This window comes from Marmota monax, unplaced genomic scaffold, assembly GCF_021218885.2.
Source record: "Marmota monax isolate L192 unplaced genomic scaffold, Marmota_monax_Labrador192_F-V1.1 WCK01_AAM20220418_F8-fsc00010, whole genome shotgun sequence".
NCBI lineage: Eukaryota > Metazoa > Chordata > Mammalia > Rodentia > Sciuridae > Marmota > Marmota monax.
In genome coordinates, this window is record NW_026692321.1 from 20930076 (window position 1) to 20950544 (window position 20469).

Consider the following 20469-nt stretch of genomic DNA (forward strand, 5'->3'; position numbering starts at 1 on the left):
TGAAACATTAGATTTGCACATGATTATTGCCCAAGTATTTAACTCATTAGCTAACTCATCAATTTGATTCATAGTATATGGAGTAATAATTTTATTGGGAGAAATTCCAAACACTCCCTTTGCTGCTTTTATTCCTTTGAGTATTAATTGTCCTACAGCCTCAGGATACCTAGTAAGAATAGTGTTAGGAGAATAAGATAAATGTATCCATAATAATGGACCTTCTTGCCAAAATACTCCTGTAGGAATATTTTTTGTTGGTAGTACAATAAATAATAAAGGCAAACTTATATCAATTCTATCCAAATGCATATTTTCCATATATGTTTCAATGATTTTTAATGCCTTTCTTGCTTCAGGCGTTAACATTCGGGGTGAATTTGGATCTGATGGACCTTTTAGGATATCAAATAAAGGTCCCAACTCTCCTGTTGGTATCTAAATAAGGCCTTATCCAATTTATGTCTCCTAATAACTTTTGAAAGTCATTAAGTGATTTGAGTTGATCTACTCGTATTTGAATTTTTGGTGGACAGACCATGGTTGAGGATAATAGAACTCCTAAATAATTAATTGGAAAATTTAATTGTACTTTATCTATTGCTATCTCTAGATTATAATTTTTTAATAAGTTTGTAAGTGTGGCATAACATTCTAGCAATGTGTTTTTATCTTTGTGTGCTAATAATACATCATCCATATAGTGAAATATTTGTAGTTCAGGATTTTGATTTCTAAGTGGCTGGATTACTTTGTTAACATAAATTTGACACATAGTTGGGCTGTTAGCCATCCCTTGAGGGAGTACTTTCCATTCATATCTCTGATCAGGACCTTCATGATTCAGTGCAGGGATAGTAAATGCAAAACGTGGACTATCCTCAGGATGAATTGGAATTGAAAAAAAACAATCTTTAATATCTATAACTAAAACATACCAGGTTTTTGGCAAAGCAGACAACTGAGGAATCCCTGATTGAGCAGGTCCCATAATAACCATCTCATTATTAATGGCTCTTAAATCTTGCAGTAATCTCCATTTACCAGATTTCTTTTTGATGACAAAAATGGGAGTATTATGGGGAGATACAGAAGGTTGTATATGTCCTTCCGCTAATTGTTGTTTGACCAGGTCATGGGCTGCTTGTATCTTTTCTTTAGTCAGGGGCCACTGAGGAACCCATACTGGTCTTTCTGATTTCCAAGTAATTTTTATTGTCTCAGTGGCCCTTTCTGAAAATCCAACCCATGTCTGTCTGTTCCTTGATCTATTTGTATTGGTGCTGCTATACCTTGTTCTTGTTTTTCTAATCTTTTTCCTTTCCTAAAACCTTGTCTAGTCATAATAGTGGGTGCATTTTGGTTGATGTTATTTGTTAATGTCAAACCTAATTGATCTAGGACATCTCGTCCCCATAAATTTACGGGAAGATGATCCAATACATATGGCTGTATAGTTCCTTCACATCCTTCAGGATCCTTCCAATCTAATACCATTGCACTTCTATGGGGATTAGTTGCCACTCCTAGGCCTCGAAGCGTTTGAGTGGCTTGTTGTAATGGCCAATGTTTTGGCCATTCTTGACGAGAGATGATGCTAAGGTCTGCACCTGTATCCAGTAGCCCATTAAATTCATGTCCTTGAATATTTAGTTTTAGCATGGGGCGAGAATCTAAATTTAAAGAAAGCATAGCCCAATCTACACCTGTGGAGCCTAATCCCTTGGAACCTCTTTCTACAGTACGACTGGAAAATTTATCATGTAGGCTGGGTATTATTAGTAACTGTGCTATTCTATCTCCTGGTGAAATTACTGATATACCCTTTGGAGAACTGGCTATAATTTTTATTTCACCTTCATAATCGGGATCAATTACCCCAGGACTTATCATAAGTCCTTTTAGAGTAGAAGAGCTGCATCCCAATAATAAGCCTACTGTTCCTTTGGGAAGAGGTCCTTTCACCCCTGTGGGAATGATTTGAACTCCCATCTCTGGAGTTAGTACTGCTCTGGCGGAGGCGCAGATGTCCAACCCTGCGCTCCCTCTGGTTTGTCTGATGAGGGATCTGATGGACAATGTGTCCTGGGCACTACCCTGATGGGGTTGCTGGGTTCCTCCAGTGCTCCGTATATTTGTGGTTTTGGGCCCCGGAGCATTGGGCCCCCCTGTCCATTTTTTGGCAATGGAGCCCGATGCCTTTCTCCACGATATCGTGGATAAACACCTGGTCCTTGTTCGTTTTTTGATAATGGAGTACCCTCTATGGTGGTTTGAGAACGGCATTCATTAGCCCAATGTCTCCCTCTACGACATCGTGGGCAAATACCTGGTATTCTACTCCTTTGATACCTAGTTTTGTTAAACCCTCCTCCAATGGGGCAATTCCTTTTAAAATGTCCTGTTTGTTCACAATTGTAGCATGTTCTTGGCCTGGCATCTAAAACCTGTTTTACTGCAGCTGCCACAATTTGCCCTTGTTCATTAATGTCTCTGGCATCTAAAGCCTGTTTTACTGCAGCTGCCACGACTTGCTCTTGTTCATTAATGTCTCTACATAATTTAATATATGTGTTTAAATCTTCATGTTTCCATGGTCTAATGATATCTCTGCACCAACGATTCGCTTGCTCATAAGCCAGGTGTTTTAGTAATGGCATTGCTTGTTCTGTATTCCCAAAAACTCTGGTAGCTGTTTGAATAAGCCTATCTACAAATTCAGCATAAGGTTCATTAGCTCCTTGTATTACCTTAGATAATTGACCTTGTAAACCTCCATGTCCTTGTAAAGTCTTCCATGCCTTAATTGCATCTGCAGCAATTTGTGCGTATACGCCAGGATCATATGCAATTTGTTGCTGCTGATCCTCATAAGGTCCCTTTCCTAACAACATATCTAGATTTCTCTGAGGATAACCAGCTGCTGCATTTCGCCTAGCCGTCTCCTTGCAAAATTCCTCATTGGCAACCTTCCATAACAGGTATTGTCCTCCATTTAGCACAGCTTTACACATATTAGCCCAATCTGCTGGTGTCATGTTCAAGTTGTTAATGGATTCGACCATGCTTACAGTGAAGGGTGCTTGAGGACCATAGGTTGTTACAGCCTCTTTTAGCTGCTTCACTGTTTTGAAATTTAAAACTTGGTAAAATCGCTGCCCTCCTGCCTCAAATACAGGGCATGTTAATATTTGAGATCTTGTCTCAGGATCCCAACTATCAACTGCGGGGGTTGGGGGCCTCCCAGCATATGGAGGTGGCGCTGTTGGTTGGACACTTACGCCCTCTGGTGATAGAAAGGTGTTAGTAGCAGTCTCCTGTAGAGGTGGTGCTGTTGGTTGGACACTTACACCCTCTGGTGATAGAAAGGTGTTAGTAGCAGTCTCCTGTTGTAACTTTCCCCCTGATGGCTTTTTCTGTTTTACACTTTCTTTCTCTGTCTGACTAGCTTGAGAGGCCTTCTCTTTTACTTGAATCTTTTCCTCTGTCTGACTAACTTGAGAGACCTTCTCTTTTACTTGAATCATTATGTCTTCTCCTTCCTCTACCATTGTCTGAACTGAAGGCTTTGGACTAAGCAAACAAGATATGAACGTCCACAATGGCAATGTGCCAACTGGCAGAGTCCCTGGGCTTTTCTTTTCTATTCTTTTTAAATCTTCACCATGATGGTTCCATTGTGATATATTTAACAACTCCTCCTTAAAAAGCCATGGGCTACATTTTTGTATTGTATCAACGTATGCCCTGATTGTTCTTGATTTTACTGAGATGCCTCCTTCCTCTAACAATTTACTTAACACTCTTTCAGTTTGTTTTTTACTAATTTCTGATCCCGTATTTCTACTATAATACAACCCAACAAGATGACGCCAAACAAAACCGAGACAGAATGAAATAAAAAGGGAACAACAAAAAGTCATTATAGCCTTTCTATCCTCCTGACATGTGCATCCGTCCTTTCTCCCTATCTGTTCCTCAGACGTAAATAGTTTTTCCTCAGATGTGAGCGGTTTTTGTTCCGTCTCACTCATCTCCAGGGACAGGCAACTTAAAACAAAAGTGAAGCAAAATAAAAGAGGAATCTTAAAATGGCTACCCATCCTCTCGCCCTGCCCTCAGGGGCGAGCAGTTTCACTTACCCTCAGTTGCTCCCCGTGCGAGCCACCAAATGCCGCAGTCTGGCTGGACACAATCAGGAGCCACTTGTCAAAAGAAACTAACTTTATTTTTAGAACCACACACGCCAAACAAAACAGCCTCTCAGGAAAAACCCTCAGAGCCTCAACTGCCACCACCGGCTTTCCACAAGCCTCTCTCTCCCACACAAGCTTCTCCCCACCTCCCACAATCCTCCTGCTCTTGAGGCCGATTGGCTGGGTCACGTGGGCGGAGCCAAAAAAGTCCCCCAATGAGCATCTCCGTGGTCTGAAAGGGCAGGGAAACAGCCCAATGAGCATCACCGCAGAGGAGCCAATCAGCTAGATGTTGCTGGGGCCGAGGAGCCAATCATCAGCCGGCAGCTGGAAGTTTGCTGGCAGCTGGAAGTTTGCTGGGGCCCCTTCGGCTGTGGCTCTCAACATATAAGGACTCAAAACATTTCAGAATAAAGACCTGATGCAAAATAAACTGTAAAGTTTTTATCTGCATAATTTTTACTTAGCATTTCTCTGCTTTCTATGTCATTTCTGAGATGTAGGCTAGGGTAGCACAAGTCTAATTTAGAGCAAATGTATTCTAAGCACTCATGTTTTCTGGGAAATAGAGGTAATAAAAGTGATATGGTTTAAAAGGCATGGCTTTCCATCTTCTGCTAGGATAGAATAAATAGACCCTCGTACATTAAGTGGAACATTCTCAGTAAGCTCTTACATTTGTGAAAGCGACATGATTAATTTTCAGTAAAGTTTTCTGGGATATCAGAAAATAATGGAAACATTCTAAACTAGATTATTTTCATGGGATGAGCACATGACACCAGCTACTGGATGACAAATGATACAACCCGTGTCAGCATTATAAGAAGTCCAAGATCCACCTGCAGGGATAATATGCTCTTGTATGTTACCATGAGTAAGAGGATGTCATCTATTTAGTAGAATAGCTCAGCATTTTAAACTGTTTTTTACCTATTATTGGGAAATATCTTTTTACCGATTATAGTTTATTATTCTTGAACTCTGTCTAGAAGAGATTATGTATGTTGCTGACTGGATAAGAAGCAGTATGAAGCAATGTGTATTTTACACAACAGTTTTGCTAAGAGAACTGTTTTCCTGTCATAAAAGAGACTCTTAAAGATTGAAGTTGAAAATGTCACTAGCTTAGATATTAAAAGAATTTTAGCATTTTTTTGTGATTGAAGGCAATCATTCAAAATTGCATATAAATAAAGAAGAAATACTTTATTTTTCCCCTTTCTTTTTCACTTAGGTGGCTTCCTAGAAGATGACCATAGAGGACCTTCCAGATTTTCCATTAGAAGGAAATCCTTTGATTGGAAGATACCCCTTTTTATTTTCAGGTTCTTATACACCAGTTATCTTTTCCATTTCCGCTGCACCAATGCCTTCAGACTGTGGTATGTGACATAACTCTGTTTTCTGTAAACTGGTAACTTGACTTCTGTCTTATGCCCTCTTTGCACTCATAATTTTTTTCTGAAACTATTTGCTCTGATTTTTATAAAATTGCTAAAGCTTTCCTTTTTCAAAATACAATCGCTTATTGCATTTTCTGCCTCTTAAGCTAAATGCTTTATTTCTGCTGTCAGCATTTTTATTATGTAAAAACGTTAATTTTAAGCACCATGATGGATTTAGAGGATTTTATTTTTAGAATGTAATGGTGCTTAGATATCAAGCATTCTTTTGCTATTGATGTATTTATTTTGGTTAAATACACTGAATTGCTAAAAAAGCCGTGTACTAAGGCAAAGACTGCAAGAGACCCTTCCCTGGAATATGGAATGAGATTGGTTCCTCTTTAAATTGGTCCATTTAATTCTCCTTTGTAAACTGTAAATTTAGAAGTGTCCTAGTTTTTGTCTATTTTGATTTATTTCCTGAGGACTGTATTTTATAAGTAGTTGATAAAAGAAAAAGAAGAAAGGAAACCAGGAGGTAAATTTGATAGAATTGTTACATTTTTAATTTAGAGTTTTTCAGGTAAAATATTGGGTCACTATTTCAAATCATCTTTGGAGATAGAAATAATACAATTTTTAAATATTAATAGATATAAAGTTATTAGATTAAGAATTTGTCTTTTTATTCATGTTTGTTCTAGTAATTTCTCTTCTCTAAGTTTTCTACATTTTTTTGTATTCTGGTTCTATAGGAGTTTCATACAGCTGTCACCCAAAGTATTACCTAAAACCTGTACCCCAATCTTGGGAATTATTTGCAGCTCCCCTTGCCCATGGTGCTGGGGATTGAACCCAGAGGTACTCTACCATTGAGCTCATCCCCAACCCTTTTTAATTTTTTATTTTGAGCAGAGGATTGCTGAGTTGCTGAGGCTGGCCTTTAACTTGTAATCCTCTGCCTCAGCCTCCTGAGTTGCTGGGATTATGGGCATGTGCTACTGTGCCTGGCTTGTTTGTTGCTTTTATAAAAGTTGACTGGGTTTATTTTCAGTTATAACAAAATCATTTATACTGAGGAAACCTTGAACTAAAACCTTGAACATTTTACCTCGCTTATGATGTTTTTTCTATCTTAAATTAGAATCATCTTATTTCCTTTCCTAGACGGTAGGTCTTTGGGATGGAGTAATAGTCACGTTTTATTTTTGCTTACCTAAAGGCTAATACAGCCATTTGTTGAGATTAGTTGTTCAACATTTGTTGAATAAATACATTGAATGAAAGATGATAATGAATATAACTTTGTATAACTGAATTCAAACATTCCTAGTAGTTTTCAGGCCCCAGATTCTGAGAATCTTTGTGGTCCTGTACTTCTGCTTTTCCTCCCTTCTGGTATAGAAGGACCATTTGCAGGCTCTCTGACAGATCACCATCCAGCCTCTTGCATATCTTCAGTACTTTGAAACTAATGAAATAGTTAATTTCATCATTAAAAAGCTTTAGTTGTAGTAGATTTGTTTTTGTAAATGGATTATGTCTCCCTGAAACTTTGGCCAACTGGTACATTGTGGGAGAAACACCTCTTTCTATGACAGCCTTCAAGTATTTAAGATAATTTGAACCTTTTTCTCACTGTGTGCATCCTTTGGCCACCTGTTTCTAGTTCCCTCAGCAGGTCCTCATTGTCAGGACTTTTAGACTCTTTCCATCCTAGTTATTTTCTTATAAATTGAAGTCAGTGTTCCCTTAAAATGCAGCATTTGGAATTGCATCTGTGGAGCAGATGTTTATCGAGGGCTTCCCATGTCCTAGGTACTGCCGTATGTGCTGGGTTGCCACAGTGACCAAGACAGATCTTTTTGAAGGGAAGACAGACAATAAACAAACAGATGAATTAAATAGAACAAAAATAGATTGTAATGAGTTCTATGGAGAAAAGAGATGGGTGCTGTGGTGGGAAGTCATCGGGCAGGGTGGCTACTCTGACAGATAACCAGATTGGGGGAGGGCTTCTCTGAAGAATCATGAGAGGGTCTGGGGAGAAGCATTCTAGAAAGAACTAGGGGGGAAACCTTGGTGTACACTAAGAATTAATAGAAGTCCTCTTGCTGAGAAGATAAGCAGCTGAGGGGCAGAGTGGAGGAGGTGAAGTTGGAGAGAAGTCCGATCATGTAGCCCCGAGTGGTCCCAATAAGATTAAAACCAAGAAACAAACCAGTTCACACAAACCAGGCCTTGGTTGTGGAGCCCACTGTGGACCCTCTAGGTGGCTGCTCCGTGAGCTCTGTGTGTCCTAATGCAAGACAGTTTTACAATCTTCTGCTTTGAAATGTCTTCAGAGCCAGTTCACACAGAGCACACGCTATAGATGTCGTAAACACCATGATGCTTTCTTTAAATAAGAATGTGAAAAATCTTATTTACTCATTTAGGTTACCATCCCTAGTGCTCTTCCTTCCCGTGTGGGGACCCAGATTTCCATGGTACCATTTTCCTTCTGCCTGGGAGACCTCCTTTAATTTTTTTATGACCAGTGATGAATCCTTTCAGTTATTTTATGTCCAAAGCATGTTTGTTTCACCTTCTGTTTTGAAAAACAAATTTGCCAGGTGTATAATTCTAGGTCCTTAATTGTTTTCTTTCAATATTTTAAAGATGTTGCTCTTCGGTGTCCCCTCTTGCATTGTTTCTGATGGGAAATCTGCCATCATTGCTATCATTTTTGTTTCTCTGCATGTAATGTGTATTTCCCCTCCTACCCCCAGCTGCTTTTAAGATTTTTCTCTTTATTACTGGTTCTGAGCAATTTTACTATTATGTACCCTAGTATAGTTTTCTTTATGTTCTTGTGCTTGGAGTCTGTTGAGCTGGTATGATTTTAAAGTTATCAGAAATTTGTATTTGTCTTTTCCCTGAATCGTCTTGCTGTTTTGTATCATAGATGCTTGTCAAAGCTTTCAGGAAGACATGAGAGCCAAATAATAACTGCCTGTTAGGACAAAAGCCTTAAGGCTGTGAGTAAAGATTATGGGAGTTCATTGTCATACAGTTGATGAGGAAATTTGGTCATTTCTTTGACATTTTAAGATAACTGGAATTATAACTGATAATATTATACCAGGACCTATCAAATTACTAAGAATTTCATACCGTTTCTGGAACAGTTATTGATAATATACCCATACAAATATAACATAAGGAGGGTTAAATATGACCTTTATTTGATAGTGCTTCTTGTGCCTAATTGGTTTTACTTTTGCTTGATAATTCTTCCCATGCAAATAAGCTTAATTACTTTAACAACTCTTTCTGTTTGGGGTTTTTTGGGTCTTTCTGAAATATCCCAAAGTTAATCTGAGGTCAAAAAGTCTTCATCCAGAATTAGAGTTTTCAGAAGTTTGCAAAAATTGTCAGAAGATTCAAAACACTTAATTGAATAGGATCATGGGTACTTAGTTATCTATTTTACCAAAATGACAAAAATTTCAAAGGTAAATACAGAAGGCCATATAGTTGAAAAAAGAGAAAAAGAAGAAGAAAGACAGACTAAAGAGCTTTGGCTCTTTTCAGGGAAAAATTTAAGTAACCCAAGACCTGGCAAAGATAACACGAAGCACAGGAAATTATCTTACAAACCCCAGAATCTTTGTTTCCTAGGAGGCCCTCTGAAAAGTTAAATCCAAATTTTAATTTTAAAAAATTTTTTAGATGTTGATGGATCTTTATTTTATTCATTTATTTATATGAGGTGCTGAGAATCAAACCCAGTACCTCATGCATGCCAGGCAAATCACTACCACTGAGCTACAGCCCCAGCCCAAACCAAACTTTTTACACTCTCCTATCAAGAGAAATTTTATCATTTTAACTGAGAGATGCTCACATTCTGTTTTTGCATAATTTTGAAATTAATCATACATTCTTTTATTTTTAGCTTGCTTGGCAGCAAAAGAATTTCTTTCTTCCCAATTTCCTATAGCCATTTAGTTTTTCTTCATTTTCCTTTTCCTCAACAAAAGCCACGTCCTCACATCTTTTCTTAACTGTCATGATAGGATTCTGTAGATTGGCAAATTTATGAATATACCTTTTCATAATTCCTAGAAGTGTCCTTCCTTGTGGTACAGTTTTTCATTGTAGCGCAGGACATGTTTACTAACACCTAGACATCTTTCATTCATCTGTCCAAAAGCAGATAAACTTTTTTTTCAGCAATTAATGTTTCAGTATTTTATGTGGACATAATCAACTTAATTCACTTGTTTTAACAATTATACTTTGATTACTCATAAAAATTTCATAAGACATTAAGTAGCTCATCATCATCTAAGTTTTTTTCTTGCTGAAAAATTTTGTAACAGATAGCATGAACTTACTTGTAATTAATTTGTTTTATAACATGAGCTTATTTGAATAGTAAACCTAGGTAGAATTAAAGTTTATGTTTGTGTCATACTTAATGCTAACACTCTGCAGGCATATCCATTTTTTTTAAAGTAAACCATTAGTATTTTTATTTACCAAAGATTACCTAAGTGATGTGATCTTAAAAGGCACTTGGGTTAGTTCCTATTTTTCTGAATGTTTTAGGAATACTTAGAATAAGCACTTGAGATTTTTACTCATGTCTGTTTAACTTTTGTAAATACATATGAACATATAGACCTAAGCATAGATAGTTTAGCATTCATTTCAAAATTTTTGCCAATACTCCAAAGCTTCTAGTTTGATAAAGGAAGCTGGATCCATCTTGTGCCTCTGGCAGCTAGAAGGTTACCCATTCTGATGGCCAAAACTTTGTATTAGAGATTTTTCATTTGCACGTATAAGGATTCTTTAGAGAAGTTTCTTTTTCTTTTTCTTTCTTTTTTTTTTTGTGTGTGTCATTTTGGTTTTTAGAAGTTTCTGCATCCAAATCAAAGGATGCATTCCATTGTCTGAGAGCTTCAGGATCCTTCCTGTTCCAGGGCACTGCCACAATGAATTATCTTGTCTAAATTAAAGGTTTCCCAGAGTGGTCATTGTAATTCCAAGTTATCCGTTGTAAATTTCATCCATTTTTCCAAAAAGGCACACGATCTTGGTCCATAGTTGGTTTTGGACCAGTTGGACTCCATCCTTCTCTTATATTCTTTAAGAATTCTTACATTCTTAGATTCTTAACTGTGTGAAGTGTCCCATTTTTCTTTCTTTCTTTTTTTTTTTTATATTGGGTATTGAACCCAGGGAAACTTAATCACTGAGCCACATCCCCAGCCCTTTTTTGTATTTTCTTTAGAGATTGGGTCTCACTGGTTTGCTTAGGGCCTCACTAAGGTGCTGAGGCTGGAGTTTTACTCTTGATCTTCCTACCTCAGTCTCCTTAGCTGCTGGGATTACAGGTGTGCACTACCATACCCAGCTTCAAAGTCCCACTTTTCAACAGTTGTTCTGAAGCACTGGGAATCACGTTTTCCCCTCAGTCCCTCTTTGAACAGAGTAGGATGACTGACCAAGGAACTTCAGCAGAGGCCACTAACAAAATGCACATGGCAGAGGCCTGTGATCCTAGTGACTCCAGAGGCTGAGGCAGGAGGATTGCAGTTTTAAGGCCAGACTTGGTAACTTTTTGTGAGACGCTCCCTCAAAATAAAAAAATTTAAAAAGTGCTGGGGATGTAAACGTCCCTAGGTTCAATTCCAGTGCCTCCCTGCTACCTGCATGTGTGTATGGGTGGGGGGATTGGAAAGTCAATTTTTGTCTAGTGGATGCTGCTCTGCTTTTTTTTTTTTTTTTTTTTTAACAAGCCCCTTTGGGCTGGTTTGGTGTTTCTCCTTTCATATTTTCATTATCCCAACTCTGTGAAGTAAGACTTATGTGTACATATTATGATTTTGGAAAATATGTAAATATACAAAGAAGAAAAATTAGCCCTGTGAGTCCTACTGCTTGTGTTTGCTGCTGTAGTCGGAGCTCAACAGAGTTATCTCAGCCAGCAGCAGCCTAAGGGAGGAAAGAAGACAGGCTTGGGGACAGACCTCGCTTCCCACTCCAGATTTCCCACTCAGTAGCTGCGTGACTGTGAGCTAGTTGTTCAATATGATTTTCTCTTACACAAAATGAGAATAACAATACCTGGCGGGTAAGGTGTTTGTGGCAGTTAAATTCTAAGTGCTCAGCAGACTTTAGTTTTCTAATGTTTTCCTTTTTTAGATATGTCTTTTTTTTATAGTCCCCATTTTTTTTTTTTTTTTGTTTGGATGAAGACAGTAGAATTGATTTTTTTTCCCCTTGAAATATTTTATTTTCTTCATGAGCCATTCCCTTCTTCTGTAGTTGTAGGATGATCAGTCTTTTTCTCTAAATCTTGGGAAGGATATTTTAAGAAATATGTAGATCACACAATCAATTTTGTCTCATATTCTGTGGTTTTACTAATACCGATTCCACAACCACCCAGTCATTTTTGTCCCAAGTTTCTACATCCTTATCTGTTGGAATAGCCTTTCTCCTCAGATTTCTTCAGTGGGTAAAAAACAAAGCTCTTTATTATAGGAAATTAGGAAAATAGGAAAGTAGAAAGAACATTTGAAATCACAAGTTTTTATCTAGTGTGTTTAATATTTGGCATATTTATTATTTTCATTTTTGTTATCATAGATGTGATTTCTACTATTCATGACATTTGTGTTTTGAGAAGAAGACTACTGGTAAAATTAGATAGGTTTTTTTTCTGTGCCTTAGAAAAAATACTTGGAAAATTCAGGGTTTGAGATCTGTGTACTCACATTTGGTTTCATCTAAGATAAAATATAGTGTGATACATGGAAGTCTCATTGCCTCAAATTTAGACAAGCCTTGTTTTTGGTCATCCTGGCACTGGTTTTGAGAATTATGTAAGGTCGAGTCTACTTTTTGTCTACCATTTAAAAAATATCTGTGTCATTTGAGTTTTAATTCTATTATTTATTATTTTCAATATATTTGAAACCTGTAACAAATCTGAATTCTACCTTTTTTAAAAATTTCAGAGTTTTCCTTCTTTGATCCTAATGATGCCTCATGCCAGGAAATTCTCTTTGATCCCAAAACTTCCGTCTCAGAATTATTTGCCATTTTAAGACAGTGGGTTCCTCAGGTCCAGCAAAACATTGACATTATTGGAAATGAGGTAAAAAAAAAATTGTTGCATTTTTCATTTTGCATTATTGTTAGGATTGTTAATGGTATAGAACCCTCCCACCCCACCCATCTGAATGGGGAGATAGTGATGAAGGTGAAGCGCTTCAAGGTTTTGCTTTTGTCCTTTGTGTTTGCATGGGCAGCGGGTGGGTGCTCTGATCTTGTCCTCCTGCTCCTCATGCTCTGTACTTTCTTACACCTGGGGTTCCAGCACTGGAGACATTTGGGTAGGGGTAGGGAGAGGCACTTTGCATATTTTCTCCTTTATACAAATTGCTTTTGCAAACTTGCATGCATTTCTTGAAGGGATTTGATCACCATCACATTCTGTCTACAATTTTGAATGATTTGACAAAGATCTGGGCTTTTAAATATAAAAATGTTTGATTCTTGGAGGGGGCCGTTCTTGACCCACATGTTGTCATATTGTAGGAGGACAATGTTTGTACTTTCTTAAAGTAGTATTCTACTGATTGGGGAAAAGTTTTTTTTGCTCATTTTTGAGAAGAGCAATATTTTGAGTAACAGATTACTTTGGAGTCATCTTTTAAGAATTTTCTTCTGTGGGGAACAAGTTCAATATTCATTATGTTGACTGCGGGATATTCATTATTGTTGGGTGTAATTCAGGTAGGACAGACCAACTCGGCTCCCCAGCACTGATTTGGAAGTCACTGGTGGTACTTCTGAAGTTAGGTTGTAATCGTGTTTTTTCTTGGCTTTCTTAGATTCTTAAGAGAGGTTGCAATGTGAATGATAGAGATGGACTGACAGATATGACTCTTTTACATTATACTTGCAAGTCTGGAGCTCATGGTATTGGTAAGTATGTGGTAATCTGTTGTTTGCTTGGGTCATCTGCATCTGTGCTTGCTTAACCTCTGTGTGCACCAGTCAGAGACCTGGGAAGACAGTCAACAGGCAGAACTCTTCAACTGGGTGAGGAATCTGTTAGGTCCTTCCTAAACCTTGTTTTTTTTTCTCTGGAAAGTTTTATACTCTCTTGCTACCTCTCAACTTTTCTGCAGCAGGCTCCCTGTCTAATTGCTTCCTAGCTGAGAGTTAACTGGTCTGTCCTAGAATTTTCCCAAGGGCTTCCAGCAGGGTCAGTCGAAAGTTCATTTTCTAGGCATAGCAATCTCCACAGAATCCCAGATTTTGTAGGCTTGAGGAGGAGGTATGTTCCAATTTAGGAAACATCTATGTGTATTTTCCAAAATTGATACTCTCCTGTGGTTTAGCATTTTATAAATCTGCCTCTAGCTAAACTATAGATTGTGATTATCTCTCCCAATTTCAGTAGTCTAATACGGAGTGCCTTAAACTTTGGGTGGTGTAAGACTCTTCCCCCACCCCCTCCATAATCCATCATTGACTGGTACTTTTGTAAAGTAAAAATGAATTTATAATATAAAAATGAAATAAAGCCCCAATATTTTTAAAAAGGCATAAAATTATATTTTAGTCAATATAGTCAGAAGAAATATTAACTAGGGAAAAAAAGTTACAAAAATTACAGATTACAGCTTGGAATTTCTAGATCCACAGTGCTCACTTTTTTTTTCCTCCCTTGGAATATTTTTTTTATGATTCTTTTTAGTTATACATGACAGTAGGTGCCATTTTGACATAATTATACAAGCATGGAATATATCTTGTTCTAACTCAGACCTCAGTATCTCTCCACCCCCTTCCCTCCCTCAACCTCCTGCTTTCTTCCCTCTATTGATCTTTCTGCCATTTACCCATAGTTATTTTTTCACAGCACTTACTTTGAGTAGCACATTATTTTTAAAGGCTTCATAGTATTCCATAATATGGGTGTCTCAATTTATTTAACCAGTTTTTATTATTGTACTTTTAGGTTGTTTCAGAATTTTATTTTTAATAAACAGTGCAGTAATGAAAAACTTTACAGATGAGTGTTCACAAACCTGAATATGATTATTTTCTTAGAATAAATTCCTGAAAGTGAAGCTTTTGAGGTGTTAAGGTATATTCAGTGTGCTTTGACTTTTTCCATTGGGACTTAAAAGGTGTACTGGGAAAAAATAATTTAGAAAATCTTCTTTAGGTGATGTAGAGACAGCTGTAAAATTTGCAGCTCGACTTATTGACCTGGGAGCAGATGTCAGTTTGCGGAGTCGCTGGACAAATATGAATGCTTTGCATTATGCTGCTTATTTTGATGTCCCAGAACTTATAAGACTGATTTTGAAGACCTCAAAACCAAAAGGCAAGTATTATCAGATCACTGTTAGCTGTTATTAATTGGAGATTTTAATAGTAGCATAAAATTATAGTTTAAGGCAATTTTTCTTCTAATGCATCTTGATATGCTTTCCTACCTCATTCCCCATTTTATTTCTGAGATAGTTTAGAATTTCTTTCTTGAAGATTAATTACTATCCTTTCACATAAGTCTTAGTATAAAAAGACACAAAAATAGCATTCTTTGGGTTTTCCTATCTTTTCAGATTCTCCAGTGTAACATGGGTTTATGTGTAATTGATTCTAGGTGCTTCATAATTCTTTCATCTTGCTTGGGTAGCCAGGAATAGAGCAATAAGGCCTTCGGAGGTAGGCATAGAAGTAATAAAGGATATATATTTTTTTTAATTTTAATATTTATTTTTTAGTTTTCGGTGGACACGACATCTTTGTTTGTATGTGGTGCTGAGGATCGAACCCTGGCCGCACGCACGCCAGGCGAGCGCGCTACCGCTTGTGCCACATCCCAACCCCAAGGATATTTTTTTTAGATGGTGTTCATTTCTGAAATTCTGTGATTCTACTTAACAGATGAAATTTCAGTCCGCCCCCGTTGCCCCTCCCCGCAAAATCTCAATGGTGGTATACTAAAATTGAAGATCTTAACATCTAAATCCCAAGCCTGGCTTTTGACTTTCTGGTTCTCCTCTTGCGGGGGGAGGGGGGTGTCAGTTATCTTTGGAGAACAAGTGAAAAGCATTTCTTTAGTAAAAGAGAGTATGCTGAATTGTCCCTACTGTAGAAGACATGTTTTAGAGATTCCATAGGAAAATGGAACATTAGTTTCTAACCACAGATTCACAAGGGTGGTCAATTTTCTCTTTGAAATTTTACCTTTTCACTTTCTTGATGGTATTGGGGAAAGCCTGTATTGATGGTACCTTGTCATTTTTAAAAAATATTTTTTTAGTTGTTGATAGACCTTTATTATTTACTTATTTATATGCAGTGATGAGAAATGAACCCAGTGCCTCACACATGCCAAGCAAGTGCGCTACCACTGAGCCCCAGCCCCAGTCCCTTGTCTTTAATAGTTGAAGAAAGTTTGCCCTGAGCATATCTGGCTTGCCTGCAGTTGTAGGTAGGGCATGCAGGGATGGTGGTGTGGGGATTAAGGTAAATCTGTAGAACCAGAGGCATATTACATAGAAATATTTCAGAAAATGTTATAGGAAACATTCAACATGGGATTCCCAAGTCTGGAGGATTTCCTATGGTTAAGTATACCATAATGACGATTTATTGAAAGATATCAAAATGTCCTTAGAATTTCAAGATTTCTTTTCTTGTAATGAACTCCAACCCCTTTTCTTATAATGATTTGTTGAATAGAGTATTATGAATGGATGGATAGATGGATATATATTTACGTATATGTGGTGTGTGTGTGCGCGCACACACACATTTATATGTTTAGTTTTTAATTGGTGAGAGAATTCTGCATTGTTTCACCTAGTGGGAATTGAAGTGGGAATTAGCGGTCTTTTTTTCTGCTAAGAACTAAATAGTAAATAAATATTTTAGATTTTTCAGACCATATGATCTGTTAAGTTTCATGATTATAAGCATGAAAATGTCATGTGAATGACTGTGCCTGTGATCCGATAAAACTTAGAAACAGATGGTGAGGTGGGTTTTGCCCATGGGTCATAGTTTGTTGATCCCTGACCTAAACCCTACTGCTTCGCTGTGGTTGGATAGAAAATATGAAAGAGATTTAGTGAGAGGTCATGGGAAAGCAGTAATTTATACAAATACAAATTATTGCCATTCATTACTTTTAATATGATTTGGTTTGTGATAGCTGGAAAACCCATGATAGTATCACTTGATTATAATAATAATGAACTTTATTATACTAGAAAAATAATCAGTTGATTGTTTTGGCCAGATTGTAATGCAAAGATTTTATTCTATTGTGAAATAGTACTTCTGGTGGGTTAATTTAAGTCTTATAAAAGGCTAAAAATCCCCAAGCCCCCAAGCTTTCCATTTCCTGTTAAATTATAATAGCTAAATTTAAAATTTTAGTTAATATACTTGTCATGTTTAATTGCAGATGTGGATGCCACTTGCAGTGACTTTAATTTTGGAACGGCTTTGCATATTGCAGCGTATAACTTGTGTGCAGGTGCTACAAAATGCTTACTGGAGCTTGGAGCAAACCCCGCATTTAGGGTAAGAGGTTGAAGTAAAAGAACGAGAAAATTTATATTATCTCCTAACAGAGAGCTGAATTCAGATGTTATCAATAGAAGAACTCCTATATGATTGAGCAATTTATATATATATACCTAAATATATATAGATATAAAGAGTATGATGAGATTTATCTTAAATACATTTAAGGCATGAATTTCAGTCCTTTTATATTAAGTTCTACAACAATTGCATTTAGGAAAGAAAACTAATCTTAAAAATATAATATTTGAGTTTTAAATATCTTTAGGTTTTGGATATATTTATAAAAAGTTAACTATTAAATACAAAGGTATATATTAAGGTGATTTTTAAATTAGATAATACTTTAAATTATTTTGAAAAGAAAACTTATGCCAAAAGATTAAAAGTTAAAATAAGTACAAACTTTAAATATACCTCTAAGAATGTAAAAACACATTTGAAAAGCACAGTTAGCATGTGCCGTGTCTCTTGGAGCACAGGGTGATGGCCACAGTGTTAGAAGAACATGGAATTCTGTAATGAATAAGCCTGCTCACGTTAGGAAGACATCATCATCGTTGCTATTTTGTTTTCTTAACAAAATAGTTAAGTTGCTAAATTTCATGTTGCTAAATTTCATGGTAGCAGAATTGTGCAACTGGCTTTCAAAAGTGAGGACATGTGCAATGTTCAGGCTCAGGGGGCTGAGGCAGGAGGATGCAAGTTCAAGGTCAGCCTGGGCAATTTAGTGAGACCCTATCTCAAAATAAAAAATAAAAAGGGCTGTGGATGTAGTTCAGGGATAGAGAGCCCCTGAGTTCAACAGTACAACGTACAAAAAAAGAAAAAAAAAAGTGAGGACCCTACAAAAGACACAAGACTACTTACGACTCATCAGCACAGTGTTTAAATTTTTTTGGGGGGGGGCCGGGCTGGGGATGTGGCTCAAGCTTGCCTGGCATGCGAGCGGCCCGGGTTCGATCCGATCCTCAGCACCACATACAAACAAAATGTTGTGTCTGCCGAAAACTAAAAAATAAATATTAAAATTCTCTCTCTCTCTCTCTTTTTAAATTTTTTTTTGTTTCTCCACGTGTATTCATCTCTCTAAGAGTACACATCAGTGCTATGCATATGTTTCTTGTATTTTGTATTTTTCCTTGAAATTTCATATTTAAGTAGTCCATCACCATCCCAGAAATCTGGGAACAGGTCTTCCCTTCTCATTTTTACTCAGGACCAAGCTGACTTGAGTTTTAAAACAAAACAAACAACAACAACAACAACAAAATGTTGGGCAGTTGCAAACCACATGTGCACTTAAAGCCTTAATTTTAAAAATCTGTAGGGATCCTTTGAAGATCATCAGCAGAGGAGAAGAAATGGTTTTCCATTAACAAAACTATCTTGATTCATCATATTAAAAAAGATTGAGAAACCTGGACTTTCTCATAAAGTCCAAGGTTTTTGGTTGGGGAAAATAAGGAAGGTATCTTTTCTAAGGGAAGCATAGTATGGAGAATAGGAAGGCCAAGCGCTTGGTTGGGTCAAGGTTAGCGTGCAGACGGCTGGGACTGTAACGTCATCTCTGCCAGAAATCATATCAATGATCTTGAGCCATTAATCTCTTTATCTCTGATTTTCCTAATTGGCATACTGGAAATTTCAGTATTTTTTTTATTTAATTGGTTATTGTCTCTTCCACTTTAATATGAACCTGCAGAGGGCAGGGATTCTGCTTTGTTCACAAGCTTTTCCCTGACCTGAGAAGGAAGGGAGATGGCTTGTATGACAGGGTTTTTGTTATATGGACACCATGCTGATAAAGTGGGCTTGTGTCTGGTGTCTTATCTTGTCACAGGACAAATCCCAGGCTACAGTCTCTTCTTTATAGTGCTAAAGAGCATTTTTCTTGATAATAGGCCAAATTTTAGAAACATGAGAACTATAGTTTCTGTTTCTGAAATCTGAGTTACTTCCTGAGTGGACAGGAGGCCCAGGTCACCAATCCCAGGTGGCAGCGGTGGAGTAGTGGACTGTAGTCAGTGTTCCTTAATGATGGGGATGCATTTAAAGCAATGCATTGCTAGGTGATTTTGTCCTTGTGCGAACATCATAGTGTGCATTTACCTAAGTGAAGAGGCTGTGCCATCACAAGGTGATTCAGTCTAAGTCTATGGGAGCACTGTTGTATATATGGTTCCTTATTGACCAAAATGTCATTAAGTGGTGCATGGCTGTGGTTGGGTCTGGGAATGGAAAGCCAGTCAGCCCTGTGACTTTTCTTTCTAAGCTTGCCCTCTCTGTACCTGAGCAGCCAGACATGCTATCCACCTGGGCTTTGGAACCTGTCCTTCCCAGCACACAGAACACTTCTCCCTCATCTCCTGAGGATCTCCATATACACACATCTTCCAGGGAGGCCCTCCCTGGCCACTCTGTATTAATAACTCCTCCTACACCTACCTCTGAGCCCAGGGTCTCCATTCCTTTTCTTTTCTACTGTTTTCCTTTTCTTTTCTCATTCCTTTTCTCTTACTACTGTTTAATGCACCATATAACTTACTTGTTTAATTGTTTAAATTCTGTCTCTCCCACCAGAATATATGTTCTTCTTGCATAGAGTAAGTGTCCAGTAAATATTTTTGAATAAATAAAAGATACATGCGTTTAACTTAAAATTCTGCCATAAAAGAATTTCATGTGACCATCCAGGGCTCTAATTCAGTAGGAGTTGAAGATGTTCTCTTTATTTGTAGAATGACAAAGGACAGATCCCTGCTGATGTTGTTCCAGATCCAGTGGACATGCCGTTGGAAATGGCTGATGCTGCAGCCACTGCTAAGGAGATCAAGCAGATGCTTCTAGATGCAGTGCCCCTGTCGTGTAGCGTCACAAAGGCCATGCTTCAAAACTGTGATCATGTTACTGCCAAGTCAATGCTTACCTCTCTCGGCTTGAAGTTAGGGGATCGTGTGGTCATCGCAGGACAGAAGGTACAGTAAGCAACTGTGGGCCCTGAAGCTATGTCCATGGCCTGTGTTCAAAGGTGTGTGCAGCATGGTCAGAGTTTTGAATTTTTTGGAAAAGGTTCAATGTAGAGGTAGGAGGTCCCTTATTGACTGAGAATATGCAATTTAGATGTAAGTTTACTATGAAGTCTGATTTATGGATGTAAACTTATTAGAACTTGATAGGGAAAGTGTCTGCATTTGCATGGGAAAGAGTGGAGCAGAGTGGAGCTGCTGAATAAATTTAGAGGCATGAGCTGAGCAGTGATCTAG

The 20469-nt window shown here is 37.6% G+C and overlaps 1 protein-coding gene across 3 annotated transcripts in view; it reads left to right on the forward strand.

The window, feature by feature from the left end:
- Nucleotides 1-20469, forward strand: part of Clip4 (CAP-Gly domain containing linker protein family member 4) — a 110948-nt gene that overhangs the window by 56277 nt on the left and 34202 nt on the right. For all 3 annotated transcript variants that reach the window (XM_058578443.1, XM_046441561.2, XM_046441560.2), the window contains exons 2-7: nt 5434-5581; nt 12601-12740; nt 13480-13573; nt 14826-14987; nt 17082-17200; nt 19945-20181. In XM_058578443.1, coding sequence (XP_058434426.1) covers nt 5449-5581; nt 12601-12740; nt 13480-13573; nt 14826-14987; nt 17082-17200; nt 19945-20181 — 885 coding nt within the window. In that variant the 5' untranslated portion in view covers nt 5434-5448. The remainder of the gene's footprint in view (nt 1-5433; nt 5582-12600; nt 12741-13479; nt 13574-14825; nt 14988-17081; nt 17201-19944; nt 20182-20469) is intronic.